The sequence below is a fragment of the Salvelinus sp. IW2-2015 genome, linkage group LG16, assembly GCF_002910315.2.
Source record: "Salvelinus sp. IW2-2015 linkage group LG16, ASM291031v2, whole genome shotgun sequence".
Taxonomy (NCBI): Eukaryota; Metazoa; Chordata; class Actinopteri; order Salmoniformes; family Salmonidae; genus Salvelinus; species Salvelinus sp. IW2-2015.
Genome location: NC_036856.1, coordinates 14,228,324 through 14,251,443, shown reverse-complemented (window position 1 = coordinate 14,251,443; position 23,120 = coordinate 14,228,324). Strand labels below are relative to the sequence as shown.

Below are 23,120 nucleotides of genomic sequence, written 5' to 3'. Positions count from 1 at the left end.
TTACAATGAATTGGGTGAGGAGATGAAATCATACTTTTCAGATAAACCAAATGTTAATTTGAATTTGATTTCAAATTCATATGAAAACACACTTATTGATTAGAAATCTCAGATGGGCCCAGTAACCTTCAGGATATAGAACCAGGCAGCACATTCCCCAATCATTATTCCATGCTTTAATTTACAATGCAACAAACCGTTGCTTATCAGCTCAGGCCAGATTCAACACGATGGGTGTAACTTTCAGGACGGAGTTGTGGGTGGTTAGGAGGAGCTGTCGCTGTAACACGTCACGTGCCGCATCTAAATGACTAATTGTGATTCTATGAGATGCAAATGTAGATATTTTTGCATCTAAATCTCTCTCCTATTGATTATGCAGAGGTATAGGAACTGTGTTGGTGGATTGTGTATAAGAGCTGTATTGGTTTAGTGTTAGGCTACAGTATAAATGGGCTGCAGGTGAATCTGGTCTCCGCTGTGTTCATGGTCATGTGGACGACCAGTTAATTGGGCAAAAACAACAGCCTTAATAGTTATTTGTGGAGCGGCAGTAACCAGTAGCAGTGTGTTCCTGGCACCCCGCTGTGAGACTGCACTAATCCACAAAGCTGCATTAACAGCCAGTCGATACAGTTTTTAAAAAGTCCTAAGCACTGGGACATTTAATTTTACCCCAAAAATTCTCCCCAATTTCGTGATATCCAAATTGTTAGTTACGATCTTGTCTCATCGCTGCAACTCAGCAACGGGCTCGGGAGAGGCGAAGGTCGAGACATGCGTCCTCCGAAACATGACCCGCCAAGCCGCACTGCTTCTTAACACACTGCTCACTTAATGCCCGATGTCCACCAGATGTATAAGGTGTTTGGTTTGGCCAGGTGTCTAGGCTGCATTTTCCATACACATGTCCTTCGCTTTTCAACTAGCTAAAAGCAAGCTAGTTGGAGTCTATGTGTGTGCTTCTGTTTGTACAACCGCATGCTAAAGCGACGCACAACAACKCACCACAGCCTAGTGCGGCACCCCCACGTAGAGTTGCGGACTGCTCCACTGACAGTGAATGGCTTCCGCCGGAATGCACGGAATGAGTTTGACGCATCTGGTGGACATGAGGCTTAACCCGGAAGCCAGTCGCACCAGTCTACTTGCAGTCGCCCGGCCCACCACAAGGAGTCGCTAGAGCGCAATGAGCCAAGGAAAGCCCCCCGGCCAAACCCTCCCTTAACCCGGAACGGCACTGGGCCAATTGTGCGCCACCKTATGGGGCTCTCGGTCACGGCCGGCTGTGACACAGCCTGGGATTGAACCCCAGGCTGTAGTGGAGCCTCAGCACTGAGATGTAATACCTTAGACCACTGCGCCACTCGGGAGGCCGGCTGGAGAGATTTTTAAATAGCAACATTAGCACTGCCTCTTATTTAAAGATTTAACAACAGCATCTCAGAGAGCCTATCATTAATCAGGGCTTTCCCTAAAGTGGTGAATAATTTATCTGCCTGTGTGACAGCATGAGTGTGCACGTGTGTGTGTGTGTGTGTGATGTGCGTACATGTGAGTTCATAGCCTACTGTAGATAAACAAGATAATGTTCCTCGCTGTGTGTTGTAGCTAGATGAACAACAGCTCAAGTCCCAAGGTGCCGTTTTACTCCAGAGCATCATGGCTGGAAGAATAGGTGATGATGATGTATTTTCATGTGTTGTTAGGTTGTTTTTGAAGCCCACTCACTCAGGAGTAGAACATGCTCTCTCCATCTCTCAGCAGGACCTGAAGAACTTGTGCCAACTCTAAATACAGTGGCACTGGACTCATTCATATTCCATCACATTACTTATGCCAGTCTCTGAATGTCCACATGAGGACAGTCCAGTGGGATTTGTGATGGAGTACAGTSAAAAGCTAACAGCCCACAATAGGACTCCAATTGTTAGCGGGCCTTTTGTTGCCCTCTGTAAACCAACCAGTGTTACACAAGGACCTTATCTGATATATAGGTCTGTTCCTGACGTGCTCTGAGTCCAATAAATATTATTCCAGTCAGCTCTAGGTGATTTCCCAGTGAGCAATTTATCAGCGATGGCACAGTTGCAATGTCGTATTTTAAGACGTGCCACAGGAGGTCTGTTCATAGCATAAACGGCATAGTGCGGAACATATGAAATTCATATAGGTCAGCTGCATACATTAATCCTGCCTTGTCACATTCCCATCATCCATAGAGGGTGGGTTGCTGTAAGAGTTATAGACCTGGAAGTTATGAGGGCGCCATGGAGGAAAGGGGAAAGGCAAAGGTGTGTGTGTGTGTGTGTGTGTGTGTGNTGTTACACACAGATCTGATCTGATATATGGGTCTATTCCTGATGTGCTCTGAGTCCCAAAAATATTATTCCATTCAGCTCTAGGTAATTTGCTATTGAGCAGTCTATCAGCGATGGGACAGTTTCAATGTCGTATTTTGAGGCGTGCCACAGGAGGTCTGTTCATGGCTTGAATGGCATAGTACGGAACATATGAAATTCATATAGGTCAGCTGCATACATTAATCCTGCCTTGTCACATTCCCATCATCCATAGAGGGGACGATGCTGTAGGAGTTATGGTCCTGGAAGGGCGCAATGGAGGAGAGGGGAAAGGCAAAGGCGTATGTCTGTGTGTGTACATGCACACTTATGCATGTGCGAGTGGCTGAAGGAGTGGGTGCAAAGAATTTAATCCCCCTCAAACCCACCCCACCTCCAAATTCATATTCCGCCCCAAACAACAGGAAGAAGCGTCTTGGCCTTTTATTTTCCAGTTCAGGGCTTTCTCTTTTGCAGATAAATGCTCTCCAATCCACCATGACAGATGTCACATTGAATCGCTTCCATTTTGATACATACCCTCTGATCCTGCCACTAACAATAAAGAGTGCAGTACGACGGCCACTCCTCCCTAGACAGCACGCGCTCTGACACTGTTGATTACTTTAAAGGTGCGTCATTGGCCAGGCTGAGTGAGGGAGTCAGCCGGGGCCCTGGCTGTGGCAGCGACCGTGGCAGCTGAGGCTGCAAGGGCCTTGGCTGGCTGCTAGAGGGAGAATCTGGATATCAGTGGGTCCTGCCTTGGTCAGGGCACGCCACAGCACAACAACACACAGTCTGAGTCTCTCTCTCATGGCCAGAAAGGTCACCCTGACACACTGCATTACCACAGACTGGGAATGATGTTGACCTCCAAAGCCCAGAGTCTGGCCCTGGATTACTCTTCTGTCTTTGTTTTCCTTTGTTACATAGGTGCACTAGAAGTTATAGAAAATCTGTAAAGGGGATGTTTGGGAGTAGTGTTGCTGCCAGTTGGACTCAGTGAGCATAGCATTAATCATAGGAGCAGAATCTCAGTAAACACTGCATGTCAGGTCAAGGTATAGACCAAGTCCCCCTGCATTTAAAACCGCCTAAGGTTGATGTCTGCTCCCCCATGGAAATCTAATTAGGATAATACAAACATCCCCAGAAATATCTGTCAGTTTAAGCCAGAGTTGTTTTTGCATTGGATGCGTCTCAATCCACCGCATCCGCCTACTTCTGCGGTGAAAGGTGAAAGGTGAAAGGTGACAGAGCTAGAGTGGTGTTTGTCAGAACATTAGACGTTCCGAAAATCGGTCTTCTCACTAAATTGTCTAAACGGTTTGACCCCTCTATGGAAAGATGAGACGCTCTTCTGAAGTCGGTACAGCCGATCTGCCAACTTGTGTCCGAACACTGTAGCTACACACTAATATGACCCCTTTGTGCAAAGGTGAGACTCTCACGAACACTTCCGGCAGTTGTTTCGCTCTAGGATGCCCACAGGCCTTACAAGACTCGTCTGAAGGTCCCCTGGTACCAGTTCAAAAGAATTATGGAAGATTACAGTATATGGAGATAATAAAAATAAGGGGTTAAATATATGTTAAAAAAATATATATACTAATTATATCTCTCAGATATAGGACAGACACTTCAGAGCAAACTTCCTTTTGACTATCTGTTGTTTCATGTAGTTAATCTGTTTTTCAACGCATTTGTGTGGGCTAATAGCAGTAGGGCCAAAAAAATGCAATATCTAATACTTTTAAATTATTTTGGGGGGATACTTCAAGGGGTCTTAACATTTTTAATCAAGTAACTAAATGATCCTTTCAAAAAAATGCCATATAGCTTAGACAGGGCTTAGACTCTTATGGGTTAACAGGACTCAATAGTACAATACATATTGATAAAACAGCATTATTCTCCTCAGCCTTCTCCGTCTGGAGAGACGTGCCATTGTTCATTAAAGAGCTCTGGAATATTACTTCTTTGCCAATACACTGGATCAGCAGCAATTAAGTATTTGAGGCAGAGAGATATGGAGATTGAGAAACAAATAGCCTGTATTCACTAATATTGTAAGTCAGCAGTATAGCAGGCAGAAGCAGGACCTATAGAAGAACTGGCTGGYGCTCCTGGTGTATCTGAAGGACCAACTCTGTTTCATCAGCCTGCTGCTTCCTCCCTCCATTCCCCCAGGGTAGGGTCATGGCCGTTCTCTGACAGAACCCCAGGCCTACCCTGGGCCTAAATATGTGAGCAAACCCAATTATCGTCAAAATTAAAATGAGCAGACTTGGCACAGGAACAATACACTATGACTCAACTCACAGAGCTGAATGGGGCAGACAAATACATTGCCCCGTCTTCATTTGCCACTGAGCACAGTGAGCAGACCCTACATCGGGATAGCTAGGGTAATGACATTTTTCTTGTAATGCTCATTTAGACTGGTCGCATTGAAAGGTCAGAGATTTAATGTAACCCTTAATTTGCTTATCTCTTTGTTCCAGAAGACAGGAAGCTGTTTGTGGGGATGCTAAACAAACAACAGACTGAGGAGGATGTGTACCGCCTCTTTGAGCCCTACGGAGTCATCGAGGAGTGCACCGTCCTAAGAGGTCCTGACGGAAACAGCAAAGGTAGGAACCAATTATATATAGTACCTCTGACATTTTCTAAGATTCTAGGTAATTGACTTTGACCCTTAAGGTGTTTCAGCTGAGAAATCACATATTCATAATGGGCATGTTTTCTTTTAGTTTTTCAGTAGTGAAAAAACAATCAACAATGGGTTTCTTTATAGGAGTCATCATGGCTTATATTATTCATCCAGGTTATGGTAGGCCTGCAAGTGAAACATTCCCATAGATGTACAATCATTAGGCCTAACTGATGCACTGTACTCTAGGCCCCATGGTCTGCCCACCCGTGGTCTGCCCACCCAGACACCAATACCTTCTGACATGCAGTAAACAGCAGTGGGAGCCCTGGTTCTTCATGTCTCTAAAACATAGTCCGAGGCCAGTGTTTATGAAAACTGTTGTGGAATTATCTCCAAAGTAGAGGCCCTTTCATTCTGACTTGACAGTCATGCAGAAGTAAAAAGGAAATGGCGGATGTCAAAACAATTGCGGTGTTCTTTACAAGAAGACAGGACATTGGGGCAGCTAGGGGACGTTTCATTTTGTCTCCGCTATACTCTGTTTGGGTTATGTGAATCTAGGCCCACATTGGCCTACAGCTGAATCACTCAAAATGTCCGGAGTCATAAGTCAGATAATGCACTTCTTTACAAATACGATTGAATTTACAGATGTTTATGGATACTGGTCTGTCAACTAACCCTTATAATGTACATATTTATTCATATATTGTCAGGTCTATTTTGTGTATATTGGCCAGAGGTTGATAGGAGTTGAGCTTTTGCTAAGGCCACACTTGAAGATCCAGTACTTCTCTAGTTATACCTTCTCTAGTTATACCTTCTCTAGCTGCAGGTCCTGATAAAACCAGCACTAGTCCCTCAAACATGTTTGGCTTCTTTCGAGGAACTGTAGACTAATGCATAATGACGACTTAAGACAATATGTATTTCACTGGGTCTATATTTAATATGCACAGACAGGCATGTGGTGCTAAATAGCATGCTTTTCTGCTTCATCAGTGCAATCTGTACAAGAGCCTGCAGCTTGAGCAGACTGGAGAGGAGCAGCCTGCTGTGCAATGGGAGTTTCTCTGTGCCTCCTTGAAATGTTTTGGCGTGCTTCTCTTCACAGTGTTTAATAAAGGCACCCTGCCTCTTTCTCCTTCCCTGTTTGTGCGTGTGCGTGTGCGTGCGTGTGCGTGCGTGTGCGTGCGTGTGCGTGCGTGCGTGTGTGTGCGCGCACTTTTTTTCAGGCTGTGCCTTTGTAAAGTTCTCCACACATGCTGAGGCCCAGTCTGCAATCAGTGCCCTTCATGGCAGCCAGACCATGCCAGTGAGTACACTTCCTGCCTTTGTTCCACACAACAATATGCAACATGCACAACACGTACAAACAGCAACAGCAACTTTACTTTCGATTCTACTGATCAAGGCCTTGCAGGGCGGCAAAGACTCTTTCAACCTAGTTTTTATTGACCGACAATCTGCAACCGTCCTCATGAATATTACAGCTTTAACGAGCAAACGGGTACAACCACAAACCTTCTTTCTTTAGAATGAAAGGGATTGGTACTTTTTGTAGGGACGTCAAACATTCAGCCTGCTGCTCAGATCCTATGGTCGCTCTAGTCTAGAGCAACTGGTTAAATTGGGCCTTGGAGCATTTAAAAAAAAAATCTCTAAATGGTTAAACTAGTGAGAAATATACACTGAGTGTACAAAACATTTTCTATGACAGACTGACCAGGTGAATCCAGGTGAAATCTATGATCCCTTATTGATGTCACCTGTTAAATCCACTTCAATTACTGTAGATGAAGGGGAGGAGACAGGTTAAAGAAGGATTTTTAAGCCATGAGACAATTGAGACATGGATTGTGTATGTGTGCCATTCAGAGGGTGAATGGGCAAGACAAAAGATTTATGCCTTTGAACGGGGGTATGGTAGTAGGTGCCAGGCGCACCGGTTTGAGTGTATCAGTGCTGCTGGGTTTTTCACGCTCAACAGTTTCCCGTGTGTATCAAGAATGGTCCACCAAAGGACATCCAGCCGACGGCTGAAAACAGGTCATTGTGGAAGAGGACAAAGGAGGCTGACCCGAATTGTGCAGAGCAACAGACAGTCTATAGTTAGTCAACTGACAGTCCAGTACAACATTGGTGCCCAAAGACCCACAAAAGAATGTACAACTCGTCGTACCTTGACACGAATGGGGTATGGCGACGACCTTACAGAGTTCCACTTCTTTCAGCAAAAAACAAGAAACTGCGGTTGCAGTGGGCTAAGGAATGAAAACACTGGACACCGGAGAACTGGAAAAACATGGCCTGGTCTGATGAATACCGGCTCCTTCGGTTTCACGCTGATGGGAGGACTAGGGTATTGAGAAATCCATGAGTACATGTATCCATCATGCCGTGTGTCAACATCGCAGGCTGGTGGTGGTGTTAGGTGTGTTTTCATGGCACACATTGGGCCCCTTGATAAAAGTGGAGCTACGTTTGAATGCCACAGGATATCTGAACAGCATTGCCAATCAGGTGCATGCCTTCATGGCAGCAGTGTATCCATCTGCGAATAGATTTTTTTCTGCAAGATAATGCACCATGCCACAAAGCTAGGATTGTCCAGGAATGGTTTCAAGACCATGACAGTGAATTCAGCTTACTGCAGTGGCCTGCGCAGTCACCATATCTCAATCCAACTGAGCATCTGTGGGGTGAGATGGAACAAGCTATTCAGAGTAGATATCCACTACCAGCAAACTTTACACAACCTTTGGAAGTATTGGAGTCAACATAGGCCAGCATCCCTGTGGAACGCTTTTCTATACCTTGTAGAGACCATGCCTCGATGAATTGAGGCTGCTCCGAAGGCAAAAGGGGTGCAACTCAATATTAGGAAGGTGTTCCTAATGTTTTGTACTCTCAGTGTAAAGCTGTGTTTAATTTACTATCATTCTAAAGTAAGATATTGAATTGTTTAGCCATATCTAAGGTTGCAACTTTCTAAATTGACCAGTAAACTACCAGATTTAAGACATCTACTGGCCCTTTTGGATACTTCAGATTATCACAGGTGTCTGTCATTATCTCTGATGATTTTAAAATAAAAAAAAAGAAGAACAAAGCTGTAAAACATTGTCCTAAATTTAAACCATCTTACTGAATACCATTGGTGTTTAATATGAAGGTTTCAGCATTTAATATCATTATATTTATTTTACTATGTCTATGTATCTGTGTCTATGTCTATGTATCTGCCACCAAACTGGTGGCAGATTTGAAAGAAAAGTTGAGGTAATTGAATATAAGATGCTTTTTTTAAATTAATTAGGCTATTGAACCATCTACTAGAAACTCATGGATGTTTTACCAAAATTACAGAAGATTCTGGTAACTTTTGTAAATTACCGGTAGCTTTGCAACCGTAGCCATATCTAATTAATGTATATTATGCTACTTTCCATGATGTGGACAGTATATGTTTCTACATTACACAAGCTGATGTTTTGACCACATTGAATTGGTGGTAATTACACATCCTTTTTACCTCAGATTGGTGATGTTTATTGTCAATTTGATGACAAGATCAATTGCTTAAAACAGATCAATATCTTTGGTTTTGTACTGTTGATTTTGTCATACGCACTGGGGGTGGTAGGACTATCATTTTTCTTTCTCAAATGGCACGGCTAATTCGGGGCGGTCTCTAAAAAGTCGCTGGCCACACACCAATACACGGATTTGAAAGTTAAACTATTACTTCAATAGCGGTCAACCGTTGTCACTGTTGCCATCCTATGGCGGGTCGTGATTCGTTGAAGCCACAGAAAGTGGCTTGTTCCCTTTTCCGTGATGGCAGACTCACAAAATCAAAATCCGCAAATCCAAAATATAGATAAAAGCCTTTACAAGTTCTCATCTAACCAACCATGTATAGGTTATTCCAAGTTTCCGTGGGGCCTTTGAATTAGTGTTATTTGAAACAGCACTACGCCCCCAAACGTTTGCCCCCTGCTCTATTGATTGATCTTCTACAAATTGTACTCTATTCCGAGTGTTTTTTTTTTAGGTATTTGATTTCAACGTGATAATCGATAGGAGTGATTGACAAAACAATGTTACGTTTCTCTTTCTGTTTTGGTGACCCCGTATCAAAATGCAACATTCCAAAATGTAGCTGACTGTGTTCTGCAGGTGGTCCTCTAACTAGTGATGTGAAAATGTATCTGTTTTTTAGTTTCAAAAGCACATATCACCCCCCTTTATCAATGAGTGATTTATTGCCACTTAAGGTATAAGGTGCTCGTTTAAAGTAGCATGATTACCATTGTTGCACATGTATGTGTAGATAGTACATTTTATTTTTAGGTTTTCAATATATCACAAACTATTTCTGCATATTGGTTATTGATTTGGACACTTTAAAACTTTGTTTTGATATTGGGCTATTTATCAATATGTCTTGTCAACAGGAAGCAGCAACAGCATTATTTTCAACTTAGGTTTTAGGAATATAAATGTAACTTTCAACAATCAGTTCCAATGGTACTGTACTTAATAAGGTAAAAACTGCTGAATGAGTCAAAACGTGCAGAGATGTATTTAAGATATTGTATTTAAGATATTCCAGAAATCACCAAAACAGGTTTGCCCCGCCTACTTATCAACAATGATTTTCTTCTCATTGAATGATAATGGGTTGAACAATTGTTCAAAACATTTAGCAATTTTTGCATTTGACCCTTGAACAAATACAGTAATCATAGCAGTCACTACTGTATTACTGGTAGGTGTGCCTATTTGTATGTGGCTCATGTTTAGGGAGGCCCCTCTAAACCCTTGTTGTATAAAAACAAAAAGGCACTTACTGTGCACACTAAACCTGCATTATAGAGTTATTCTGCACACTACATATTATTCAGTGGTTTGAAGTACCCTCTGCCTTAACTCTCTCTTTGTTGGAGAAAGTTCAGATGTGGAGCAGGACCCTGAACTCTCTCACCACTGTGGCGTTACACCATTTTATGTTATTATTTATGGTCGCACAGCGCGTGGATAAAGAGAGCGTCGGACTAGCTGACTGTGTCATTAGTTTTGGTGCAACCTTGAGGTCAATATAAGTGCAAATGACTCTGGGACACGAGGATAGGCTGGAGATAGAGCAGAGAGCACACAAGGTCCAGCCTGTGGTATTGGACAGCCACAGCGTTTCCCCCGCTCTCCCCTCACTCTTCTCTCTTTCCCGGCCTCCCGGGATATTAGGCAATAGACTTGTTTACTTCACCTTTCACCACATCGGCTGCTGAATTATTCATTTGTGTATAAGGAGGGGGAGAGGCGGTTGGGAGATGGGAAGAAGAGCGGAAGGGAAGAGACAGAAATGAAGGAGAGATGGAAAAGCGAGTGAGGAGGCAAATGGACAGGATTGATCCCCTCCTGGTCGGCTAAATTGATTATAGAAATCTTATCAGCATCTCATCTCCTGTGTCGGGGGTTTGGATGAGCGTGGGTCGGCCCCGGACGCTCCGTCTCGCCAGGATTAGACTGACAGACAGAAAGACAGAGCACCATTAGGCCTTGAGCTGGGCCTGGGATACTCAGAGGACAGGCCTGAATTACCCAGGATCTGCATCTACAGCACCGCACTGAAAATGGAACAGCACTGTTAAAGGACTAACAGTGCATCTATACAGTTTCTTCCAGGCCCTAATCGTCTACTGTTCCATGTCATGAATGACCCTATTCTTTCTATTAGAAAATTCTCCACATGTAGGGTCTATATAAATGAGTAACTGTTAAAACAAATGAGTGTGCAGCATTTACAAGCTATTCCAAGTGATCAGTCTAGGAAAAGAGATGGCTATGGATCATTTCCAGCCGAGAGCCTAGCTGAGGTTTTGGAGTGCACTGAATATAAAAACTATAACTAACAGCTTCTTAATAGATTAACATCAGATCCCCCAAGTCTCTCTCTCTCTCTCACACACACACGCACGCACGCACGCACGCACGCACGCACGCACGCACGCACGCACGCACGCACGCACGCACGCACGCACGCACGCACGCACGCACACACACACACACACACACACACCACACACACACACACACACACACCACACACACACACACACACACACACACACACACACACACACACACACACACTCCTCTCAATCACATGCTCATACAGCCATGAGCAAGGGTCAAAGGCTCACTGACTGATCTTATTTTCCAGCTCGGAGGATGTTGGGGGGTTGTGAATGTGTGTCTATGTATACTGTATGTGTGTGGGAGGGACCTGAGTGATAAAATGTGTGTGGATTTGAGGTTCAGATTGTGTGATTGTATGTGGTCTCTTCTGTATGTGTTTGTGCATGGTAATGAGCGTGTGTATGTGCTGTTACTGTTTGAGCATATGAATGCGAGACAGAATGGTTTCCTTCCAACTATTTAATGCGGATGAATTACCTGACGCATGGGCTGATGGAAACAGGAAATCCCATTACAATTGTATAAATGCCGACAGACAATTTGTTCGTTAGACATGGTGGGATCTTTTTGTATCGGGAAAATTAATTATGCGAGAAATGGCAGTGGAAATGTCTTTATGTGCAAATATTGATATAATAACCATCATATCGAAGTAAACTTGGAGTCACGCAATGATATGTTAGGTGGACCTCCCACTACGACTCGGGAAACCATGCAGTTTATTAGGCTACAAATGAAATAAATGATGATGAACATCACAGGGTGGTGAAAGTACACGGTGATCAGCTTGATGCTCCTTTCCAATAAACAGAGTTGAAAATGGAAACCCATTTAACTTGTATTTTTCATTCGGTACATGGGATTTTAACCGCAAAAGTTATTTTTATGTGCACTACATCATCGTGCACAGCCTGTTATCAGTAATACATCAGTTTGGTGGGAATTTTTTATTTTATTTTTTATATTGGCATGAAAATCTGTCGCAAATTGGATGGAAACCAACTAGTGTGAACGCTGCGTGTAAGACATCCGGTGTCAGGATAAATYAAAAGCAAGGTCTGCTAACTTTCTTTAATTAGGTTTAATTACCGCAAACAATGAATGGCAAATGCAATTTTCGTATATAAGGGTTCGCTGCATCACCACGCAGGGTACACAGGGAACTGCAGGAAGTACGTAAACAGCTGTTCTTATACCYTGATGACGTAGTTCCAACGCGTCTGTTGGCCTATCACAGTAGAGGCTGGGCGCGGTTTAGACTTTGCCCCGCCTTTGCTGGCCCTCGGATTGGTCCAAGCCCCTTGGCGCGTTCCTTTTGTCCACATCTGGTTGCTGGGTAGATTAGATCCGTCTTGTGTCTGTCGATTCTACACTGAAACAGTTCCTAATATGGTATTGTCCAGTATTCTAACCTCCTGGTTGGCCTAGAGAGATGCACCCCTCCCCTCTCCAGACTGTCCACAGCTTTTATTGCCTGTGTTGGTCAGTCCTTACACCTACACACACACACACACCCCTCTGTATTGTTTMTGTGTGTGTGTAACAAAACAATATTCATCTTCAAACAATATGCTAACAGGCTATAGTGCATAAACATAAATCCTAACACTAGTGAAGCTAAAACTTTAATTTGGCTCAAAAGTTTAACATTTTGGATTTAAAATCAAATGTTATATATATTAGAGGTCGACCGATTAATCGTATTAAGGCCAATTTCAAGTTTTCATAACAATCGGTAATCGGCCTTTTTGGATGCCGATTATGGCTGATTACATTGCAATCCACAAGGAAACTGCGTGGCAGGCTGACCACCTTACACGAGTGCAGCGTCAAAAGGACCTTGTGGCTGCAATGAGCCAAGGTAAGTTGCTAGCTAGTATTAAACTTATCTTATAAAAAACAATCAATCTTCACATAATCACTAGTTAACTACACATGGTTGATGATATTACTAGTTTATCTAGCMTGTCCTGCGTTGCATATAATCAATGCGGTGCCTGTTTATTTATCGTCGAATCACAGCCTACTTCAACTTCGCCAAACGGGTGATGATTTAACAAAAGCGCATTCGCGAAAAAAGCACACTGTTTGCACAAATGTACCTAACCATAATGCCTTTCTTAAAATCAATACACAGAAGTATATATTTTTTTAAACCTGCATAATTAGTTAAAAGAAATTCATGTTAGCAGGCAATATTAACTAGGGAAATTGTGTCACTACTCTTGCGTTCAGTGCAAGCAGAGTCAGGGTATATGCAACAGTTTGGGCCGCCTGGGTTGTTGCGGACTGTGTGAAGACAATTATACATAATTATGACATAACCGTGCACAACCTTCAATGTAACATCAATATTTAGACTTAGGGCTGCCACCCGTTCAATAAAATACAGAACGGTATTTCACTGAAAGAATAAACGTTTTGTTTTCGAAATGATAGTTTCCGGATTTTACCATATTAATGACCAAAGGCTCGTATTTCTGTGTTTATTATGTTATAATTAAGTCTATGATTTGATAGAACAGTCTGACTGAGCGGTGGTAGGCAGCAGCAGGCTCGTAAGCATTCATTCAAACAGCACTTTCCTGTGTTTGCCAGCAGCTCTTCGCAATGCTTGAAGCACAGTGCTGTTTATGACTTCAAGCCTATCAACTCCCGAGATTAGGCTGGCAATACTATAGTGCCTATAAGAACATCCAATAGTCAAAGGTATATGAAATACAAATGGTAAAGAGAGAAATAGTCGACGCGTCATAATTCCTATAATAACTGCAACCTATAACTGGGAATATTGAATAACTGGGAATATTGAATAACTGGGAATATTGAATAACTGGGAATATTGAACCACCAGCTTTCTTTCATATGTTCTCATGTTCTGAGCAAGGAATTTAAACTTTAGCTTTTTTACATGGCACATATTGCACTTTTACTTTCTTCTCCAACACTGTGTTTTTGCATTATTTAAACCAAATTGAACATGTTTCATTATTTATTTGAGACTAAATAGATTTGATTTATGTATTATATTAAGTTAAAATAAAAGTGTTCATTGTTCATTCAGTATTGTTGTAATTGTCATTATTACAAATATATATATATATATAAAAATCGTCCGATTAATCGGTATCGGCTTTTTTTGGTCCTCCAAAAATCGGTATCGGCGTTGAAAAAATCATAATAGGTCGACCTCTAATATATATATATATATATATATATATGAGGCAACAGAACAGAATGTCACCTTTTATTTGAGGGTATTTTCGTACATATCGGTTTTACCGTTTAGAAATGAATGCACTTTATGCATCTAGTCCCCACATTTGAGGGTGTCATAAGTGTAACCCTCTCACCAAAAGACTCGGATAAGTCAGCTTTAAAATAATGGTGAAAAGGACATCTCAGTATTTTAACTTCTAAGATATTGACTCGCTAGGGGAAAAACGAGAGGCTAGGGATATTACTTAAAGATGCAGTGTGGTCCAAAACTATTGCCACCCTTGATAAAGATGAGCAATAATGACTACACATATTAAATCATTCAAATACTGAGCTAGATTGTATACTCAATCAATTGGGAAATTATATTATTTTATACTAATACAATTGCTCAGAGAAAAAAAGTATTACTTGTTAAACAAAAAAGGTAGGGGGTCAAAATTGACATCCCTAAAGATTTTTTTTAAACCTTTATTTAACTAGGCAAGGCAGTTAAGAACAAAATCTTATTTACATATTTACAATGACAGRCTACCGGGGAACAGTGGGTTAACTGCCTTGTTCAGGGGCAGAACGACAGATTTTTACATTGTCAGCTCAGGGATTTTATCCACCAACCTTTCAGTAACTGGCCCAACGCTCTAACCACTAGGCTATCTGCACAAATTCAAAAATGTAATATTTGGTCTCATATTCCTAGCACACAATGTCCACATCAAGCTTGTGACTACAAACTTGTCYGATGCATTTTCAGTTCTTATTGGTTCTGTTTCAGATCATTTTGTGACCAACAGAAATTAATGGTAGATAATGTATTGTGTAATTTTGGAGTTACTTTTATTGTAAATAAGAATGGAATATGCTTGTAAACACTTCTACATTKATCTGGATGCTACCATGGGTTGCAGATAATCCTGAAATAATCGTGAATAATGATGAGAGAGAAAGTTACAGAGGGTCAAAGATCATACCCCCAAAACATGCTAACCTCTCACCATTACCAATAACAGGGGAGTTAGCATGTCTTGGGGGGTTGATCTTTGACCCACTATAACTTTATCATTACGAGCGCACTCTTATAAAACTCAATCATTGAACACTGTTCATTTTAGCAAGCTATATTGGCGCTGAAGGTATGATGAATGATCCAGTCAAATGAATGGAAACCCAATGTTACTTACCGTACTGGAYCAAACTCCTGAAACAATAATTCCAGGGCCGATGCCTATTTGTAATCCATGGCGGAAAACGCCCTGCATGCGATTGAAACGATGTCCTGTGTCTTTGGAAGAAGTCCCAACTCGTCTCGGAAGAAAGCAGCTCCCAATCCAACGAAATCTAGGCTAGCTCCCGTTGAAGCAACGATGGCCACAGCAGGCGAATTCAGATAAATTTTATATAGATGTTTAATAACTAGACTTTCTCTAGAATTGTAACAGGTAAATCAAATTAATCAACAGTCTCTTTGCTAAATGCAATTCATAATTTCCTCAGATGTAAACGTTTCAACTCAACAAATAGCATCCTTCTCTCTTTCCTTCACATCTCGAGCAGCAACACCAGTTTAAGTGCCCATAAAAGTGCCTTGCCACAACAAACCCAGAGTTCACGCGTTTGGCCCACAAATGTAACATTGCTTCTCATTAGCTAAACCAAACCATGTTACTTTAGATTATCTGAAATGTAAAAGTTAAAATAATTAAGTGGATGGCACATCAAATAACTCTACCAAACAGTGCTTCTTAAATGACTGACAAGTCATTTAATTTTAAGTCTGCACATGAAAGCAAAAACACATCTCACCATTACGAATAACGGGATGTTAGCATGTTTTGGGGGTATGATATTTATGCCTCTAACTTTCTTACTCATGAGAAGTGACTCCAAAATAGTATTATACATTATTTACCATTCGTTGTGGCGCAGCGGTCTAAGGCACTGCATCTCAGTGCTAGAGGCGTCACTACAGACTCTGGTTCAATTCCAGGCTGTATCAMAACCGGCTGTGATTGGGAGTCCCATAGGGCGGTGCACAATTGGCCCAGCGTTGTTGGGTTTTGGCCGGGGTAGGCCATCATTGTAAATAAGGATTTGTTCTTAACTGACTTGCCTGGTTAAATAAATAAAATAAATCACAAACAAATACATCCATCAAGTTTGTAGAGTCACAAGCTTGATCTAGTCATTGCGTGCTAGGAATATGGGACCAAATACTAAACTTTTGACTAAATGTAATACACTATAATACTTATAACACCTTCAAATGACGGCCTAGATATATAAAGTGCTTTAATTTCTAAACGGTGAAACAGATATGTATAAAATGCCCTCAAATAAAAGGTGAAATGCTGTACTATCACCTCATATGAAACATTTGATCTCAAATCCAAAATGCTGGAGTATAGAACCAAATAAGTTTCATCTTCACTGTCCAAATAAATACGAGTGGCGCAGGGTGGTGGGAGGTGATGACAGGTCAGATGTAAGACCCTGACAGGCTCTAAATTCCATTCCAAGCACGCACGCCTCCTGCCTGGGCCTCGGCAGACCTCACATGGCTGAGGATGCAACACAATTAAAAATGTAAACGCTGGAGCTGTAAAGCAAATTGCTGGGATTCAGGAAGGCTGTGTCTGAGGGAAGTCCCGGGACAGAATAGGAGGGTCAGGAGTGCCGGAGAGTGCCGGAGAGCCGGGTTCATCTCCACCTGAGTTTAGGAAGGGATTGGTTCCACTTTAGACTGTGATGGAAACATTGTTTTTTATTTTTTATTTTATTTATTTCACCTTTATTTAACCAGGTAGGCAAGTTGAGAACAAGTTCTCATTTACAACTGCGACCTGGCCAAGATAAAGCAAAGCAGTTCGACACATATAACAACACAGAGTTACACGGAGTAAAACAAACATACAGTCAATAATACAGTAGAAAAATAAGTCTATATTCAATGTGAGCAAATTAGGTGAGATAAGGGAGGTAAAGGCAACAAATAGGCCATGGTGGCGAAGTAAATACAATATAGCAATTAAAACACTGGAATGGTAGATTTGACAGTAGATGAGTGTGCAAASTAGAAATACTGGGGTGCAAAGGAGCTAAATAAATAAATAAATACAGTAGGGGAAGAGGTAGTTGTTTGGTAATTTGGTAATTGTAGTTACAGTGCCTTCAGAAAGGATTCATACCCCTTGACTTTGTTGTGTTACAAAGTGGGATTAAAATGGATTTKATTTTCATTTATTGTCAACAATCTACACAAAATACTCTGTAATGTCAATACGTGTTAGAATCACCTTTGGAAACAGTTATAGCTGTGTCTTTCTGGGTATGTCTCTAAGAGCTTTGCACACCTGTATTGTACAATATTTGCCCCAAATTCGTGAAGCCAAGTTGGTTGCTGATCATTGCTAGACAGCCATTTTTAAGTCTTGCCATACATTCTCATGCCGATTTAAATCAAAACTGTAACTAGGCCACTCAGGAACATTCACTGTCTTCTTGGTAACCAACTCCAGTGTATATTTGGCCTTGTATTTTAGGTTATTGTCTGTTGGAAAGCAGACAGATCCAGGTTTTCCTCTAGGATTTTGCCTGTGCTTAGCTCTATTCCGTTTCTTTTTATCCTAAAAAGCTCCCTAGTCCTTGACGATGACAAGCATACACGTAACATGATACAGCCACTATCATTCTTTAAAATATGAAGAGTGGTACTCAGTGGTGTGTTGTGTTGGATTTGCCACAAACTTAACGCTTTGTATTCAGGATAAAAAGTAAATTTCTTTGCCACATTTTTTCCCCCATCTATTATTTTAGTGCCTTATTGCAAACAGGATGCATGTTTTGGAATATTTTTACTCTGTACACGTTTCCTTCTTTTCACTCTGTCATTTATGTTAGTATTGTGGGGTAACTACAATGTTGTTGATCCGTCCTCAGTTATCTCCGATCACAGCCATTAAACTCTGTTTCCTTCCTCTCCGTCAACTGAGTTAGGAAGGACACCTATATCTTTGTAGTGACTAGGTTTATTGATACACCAACAAAAGTGTAAAATTAATAACTTCACCATGCTAAAAGGGATATTCAATGTCTGCTTTTTTTTACCCATCTACCAATAGGTGCCCTTGTTTGCAAACCATAGGAAAACCTCCCTGGCCTTTGTGGTTGAACCTGTGTTTGAAATTCACTGCTCAACTTAGGGACCTTGCAGATAATTCTATGGTACAGAGATGTGGTAGTCAATTAAAAACCATGTTCTACACTATTATTGCACCAAGAGTGAGTCCATGCTACGCATTATGTGACTTGTTAAGCACATTCTTACTCCCAAACTTATTTAGGCGTGCCATAACAAAAGGGTTGAGTACTTATTGATTCAAGACATTTCAGCTTTTCATTTTTAATGAATTTGTAAACATTTCCAAAAACATAATTCCACTTTGACATTATGGGGCATTGTGTGTAGGCCAGTGACACACAATCTCAATGTAATACATTTTAAATTTAGGCTGTAACATGACAAAATGTGGAAAAAGTCAAGGGGTGTGAATACTTTCTGAAGGCACTGTGTCTGACAGGGAGATATGCTAAGAGGAGAGAGTCAAAGCCCATATCTAAGTGTGATCTCGCTTTACACACACTATAAATATCATTTTTATAGAACGACAGCCAGTGTCACAGTAATAAAATGAGATGTCTCATGCATAGTTTAATGTTAGGAGGCTACTTCACATGGATGATATATCCATGTTTCTCGTCATTAAACAATGTGCCGTAATTATGTTTAACTTTATAGTTTCTTCATATTGTTCTATTGCTTATAAGATGTCATTTTRCCCTAGTGTCACTTCTCAAGCAATTTACATTCTAATCAGAGCCTAATGGATTACACTAATTTGTTATTTTACTAACCAAGCACTAAATATACAGTGTGTGTTAAGTCATTCACGGTGGTTACTTAGTGCAGATGAATGGGAATCAGTGTATCATAATGATAATGGAGACATGAAACTACACAATAGAAAGTTTAACACTGAACTCACTAAACAATTATCTGGAAATAGCCACACAGCTGTGTATTCCTGTTGGAGCGAGTGGAGTAGGAACTAGGAACCTTTGTTCTAGTGACTAAGCCCCCGTTTGACTAAACCAAAGAGACAGGGACACCGCTAAGGCACTCGCCATGTGACACTTTGTTCTATTACAGGTTTTTTGAGTCGCAGCGGCTTATGTAAGATGACGGCAGGCGCAGTATAATTCAACCTTATTACCTTATTGCGAGGTAATGCGCGGAGACAGATGTGTAGAGTTAAGGCAATATGAAATATATAGCGTCGTTTGCAGCTTTATCTGGACCATTCACACGGGTTTGGAAAAGAACCAAGCCGGCCCTGGCTGCAAAGGGAGCAGACTTCTCTTCTCTTTGAATCCCAGTCCTTTTTTTCCTATATTCCTGTGTAAGAACAGCTGCCCATTTTATTCCCACAGTTTTACTCCCTTTCCTGAATCCACTCTAGAGGCTCTGAGTCGGTAGGGATTCTGCCTGACACTTGGCAGCTTAAAATTTAATGAGACTTTTACTTCATAGTTCATCCACCTCTCTGCTTTGTACTGTGGAGAGAGAGATTCTACACCGTGATATCTTGAAAGGCGCAATACAGTAAATTGGGTAGACATGGGAACAAACATAGGAATGGACATGGAAAATAATGGTGTCAACAGCCACGCAAATCATAGAGTGTTCTCTCTGCTACCGCAAGGCAAGCGGTAGTCGATGCACCAAGTCTGGAACCAACAGGACCCTGAACAGCCTCTACCCCCAAGCCCCCCTACCCGGACTAGAGACCCTTTTTGCACTAACCTTTTTGACTCATCACATACACTGCTGTTACTGTTTATTATCTATCCTGTTGCCTAGTCACTTTTACCCCTGCACATTGACTCGGTACTGGTACTCCCTGTATATAGCCAAGTTATCATTACTCATTGTGTATTTATTCCTTGTGTTATTATTTTTCTATAATTTTTCTATTTTTCACTCTGCACTGCTGGGAAGGGCCCGTGAATAAGCATTTCACTCTTAGTCGACACCTGTTGTTTATGAAGCATGTGAAAAATACAATTTGATGTTGGCACATAAAGAGAATGGCTTGTATGATGACTAAAACAAAAATAAAGAGCTTGTGCCTGGAGCAGCTGTCATTTCTGCAGAGAGGAGAGAGAGGGGGTTAGTAGGGAGTCATCCAGATATGTTTAACCTTTCGTATTAGAGGCTGAGAGTGTGGTGCAGTGGCACGATGGCTGCTAGTAAATCCACTGTAAGTCTTCCAGGGACTCTGAAGATCCTGGAGTTCATGCAGCAATTTGAAGGTGCCGAGGCACTGCCGGAGCTCTGGGTTCACACAGAATCCACCCTGATCAATACAACCAATTTGGGAGAGCCAATAGCTGGGCAGAGACACAGACCTCAATCTGGATAGAATAGGAGAGAACAGAACAGGAGACAGACTAGGAGCTGCATTGGCATTGCACTCACACGCTCAATCCACAATTAACCACACTTCCATATGCAAGCACACTCCAGACTGCTTGACAGAACAGGAAGGAGCTCGGGCTGCAGCATCCTCTCTCTGCGTTGCTCGCAGACAACTTAATACCTTCAGATTATAAATTCCAACCCTGCCCAAGAACCTGGGAGCCTGAGCAGGAGAGGAAACGCACCATGAGTCTCATTATCAAACCAGCTAGTCCTTTAATAGCTTTTTTAGTGCTGTGGGGTAGAATATTCACTGTTTACCACTGCTGCACATTCCTGTATTGCAGTCCCGCATCCCTTCTCCCAGACTCGCCTAAAGGTATACACCATAATAATGTTAAAGGAACAGATAGTAAAAGCTGGACAGACACAACACAAGGCCCTTCTACCAGAATGACTGGGCTGTGTAACCTTGTATGGACTCTCACTCCAGATTATGGACTGTGGGTCTGGAGAGGAGATGAGGGGGAGGATGAGTGTGTGTTCCCTCTTTCAGACGTTTTACCCTCGCCCTACTACCTAGGAGCGCATGCACTTCATTGTTAAGTCATACAGTGCACTTAATGAGGAGGGGCCTAATGTGGTGCCGGTGGTGAGGAGAGGCAGCTTTGTGAGGCCGTGCACTTATGGCCAGCCATCCGTCAGGGGAAGATGGGATAAGGGGATAGTGAAAAGACAGGGAACATAGAGGAGGTAGAAGAAGAAGAAAAATCTTCCACTTCACTGACTATCTTTTAGCATCTCTGGCAACCTGCAAATCACGCCTACATAAGCAGAGAGCCAAGCCCCGAGCCAGATTGTTAAGCCTGGAAATTAAATGTGATTGACACATTTTCAACCCCCTCAGAGGCTGAATTTAGAGAGAGATGGGGAGAGAGAGAGAGAGCGATGGGGAGAGAAAGAGAAAGAGAGAGAGAGAGAGAGAAATAAAAAACTTCCTCACCTCCCCAATGTGTAGTTGGGAGCCTAGGGAACAGTATCCCCACTGCGGCTCACCACACAACCTCCCGACCACCCCCCCCAGTCCCTCAAAGCCCAAACACCTCCCAGCTGGCTCCCGAGCCCTACCCAACCCCCACCGCCACTCGCTGCTATTATTGACAATCTCACATCAATTTCAGGGAGCCTCTTATCTCGCCCGACGCACAACCTTTCTACACTGTCAGATCAGAGTACTATTTCGGCCTTTTATAGGGATCGATTGGGCAGTTTGGGGGGGGAGGGGGAGAAGGCTGAGCGAATGAAAGGTCAAATGTAGCGCTAAATCATTTCAAGATTCTTAATGAATGGTGTGTGGCAGACGCACTGCTGGTTTGAGAGAGAGAGAGAGAGAGAGAGAGAGAGAGAGAGAGAGAGAGAGAGAGAGAGAGAGAGAGAGAGACTTAGAAGAGCTCCTTCACCAAGGTCAATAAGTGCTTACTGGTGCCCATGCCAATCTTAGCCCCTCCATCTCAAATAATCATATGTCGCTTGTTTTGGAACCTTTCTTGAATGGCTGGACCAAGGTTAAACCCCAAGAACTTTCTTGTAAAAAGAGTGAACTATGTGTTAATGCACAATATACAATATACTTGTTTGGCCTAAATGACATGGCATTATGAATAGATAGAAGGTTTATGGTTGTATCTGAAAAGAGGACATTACAGATAGAAGTAGACCTGGTTGATATGACTCTACATACCTACTTATGTATGCAGACCGCAAACACACAGACACAATATCATCWATAAGACAAATGTACAATCATGTAGTATCTGGAATGCTATAAAACTGTGAGCTTGATGTTCGATGAGAGGAGCTTTCTAATATTGATGTTAACAACTGGCCTAATGTCAAATGAGCAGTGTATGCTGAACAATTAAACCATCCAATCACATTATCATGCATGACTTGTTTCAGACTTGATAATTTAACTCGAGTTCATTATCTAAACATATACTGACGTGCTCAAATTTGTTGGTACCCCTCCACAAAAAARGAAGTATGCACAATTTTCTCTGAAATAACTTGAAACTGACTAAAGTAATTGGCATCCACCATTGTTTATTCCATATTTAATAGAAATCAGACTTTMCTRTTGATTTTTTATTCAACATAATATTGTAAATAATTAAACAAATGAAAATGGCATGGACAAAAATGATGGGACCCTTAAGCTAATATTTTGTTGCACAACCTTTAGAGGGGATCACTGAAATCAAACGTTTTCTGAGACTTCTGCACCTGTTAACAGGTAGTTTGGCCTACTCTTCCTGAGCAAACTGCTCCAGCTGTCTCAGGTTTGATGGGTGCCTTTGTAACGGATGTGAAATGGCTAGCTAGTTAGCGGTGGTGCGCGCTAATAGCGTTTCAATCGGTTACGTCACTCGCTTTGAGACCTTGA

At 41.9% G+C, this 23,120-nt stretch overlaps 1 protein-coding gene across 4 annotated transcripts in view; it reads left to right on the top strand.

Annotated features, from left to right (window-relative positions):
• Positions 1 to 4,850: 4,850 nt before the first annotated feature.
• The window catches only part of LOC111976029 (CUGBP Elav-like family member 5), a 46,431-nt gene continuing 28,161 nt past the window's right edge, over positions 4,851 to 23,120 (top strand). For all 4 annotated transcript variants that reach the window (XM_024004745.2, XM_024004744.2, XM_024004743.2 and 1 more), the window contains exons 1-2: positions 4,851 to 4,975; positions 6,234 to 6,313. In XM_024004745.2, coding sequence (XP_023860513.1) covers positions 4,870 to 4,975; positions 6,234 to 6,313 — 186 coding nt within the window. In that variant the 5' untranslated portion in view covers positions 4,851 to 4,869. The remainder of the gene's footprint in view (positions 4,976 to 6,233; positions 6,314 to 23,120) is intronic.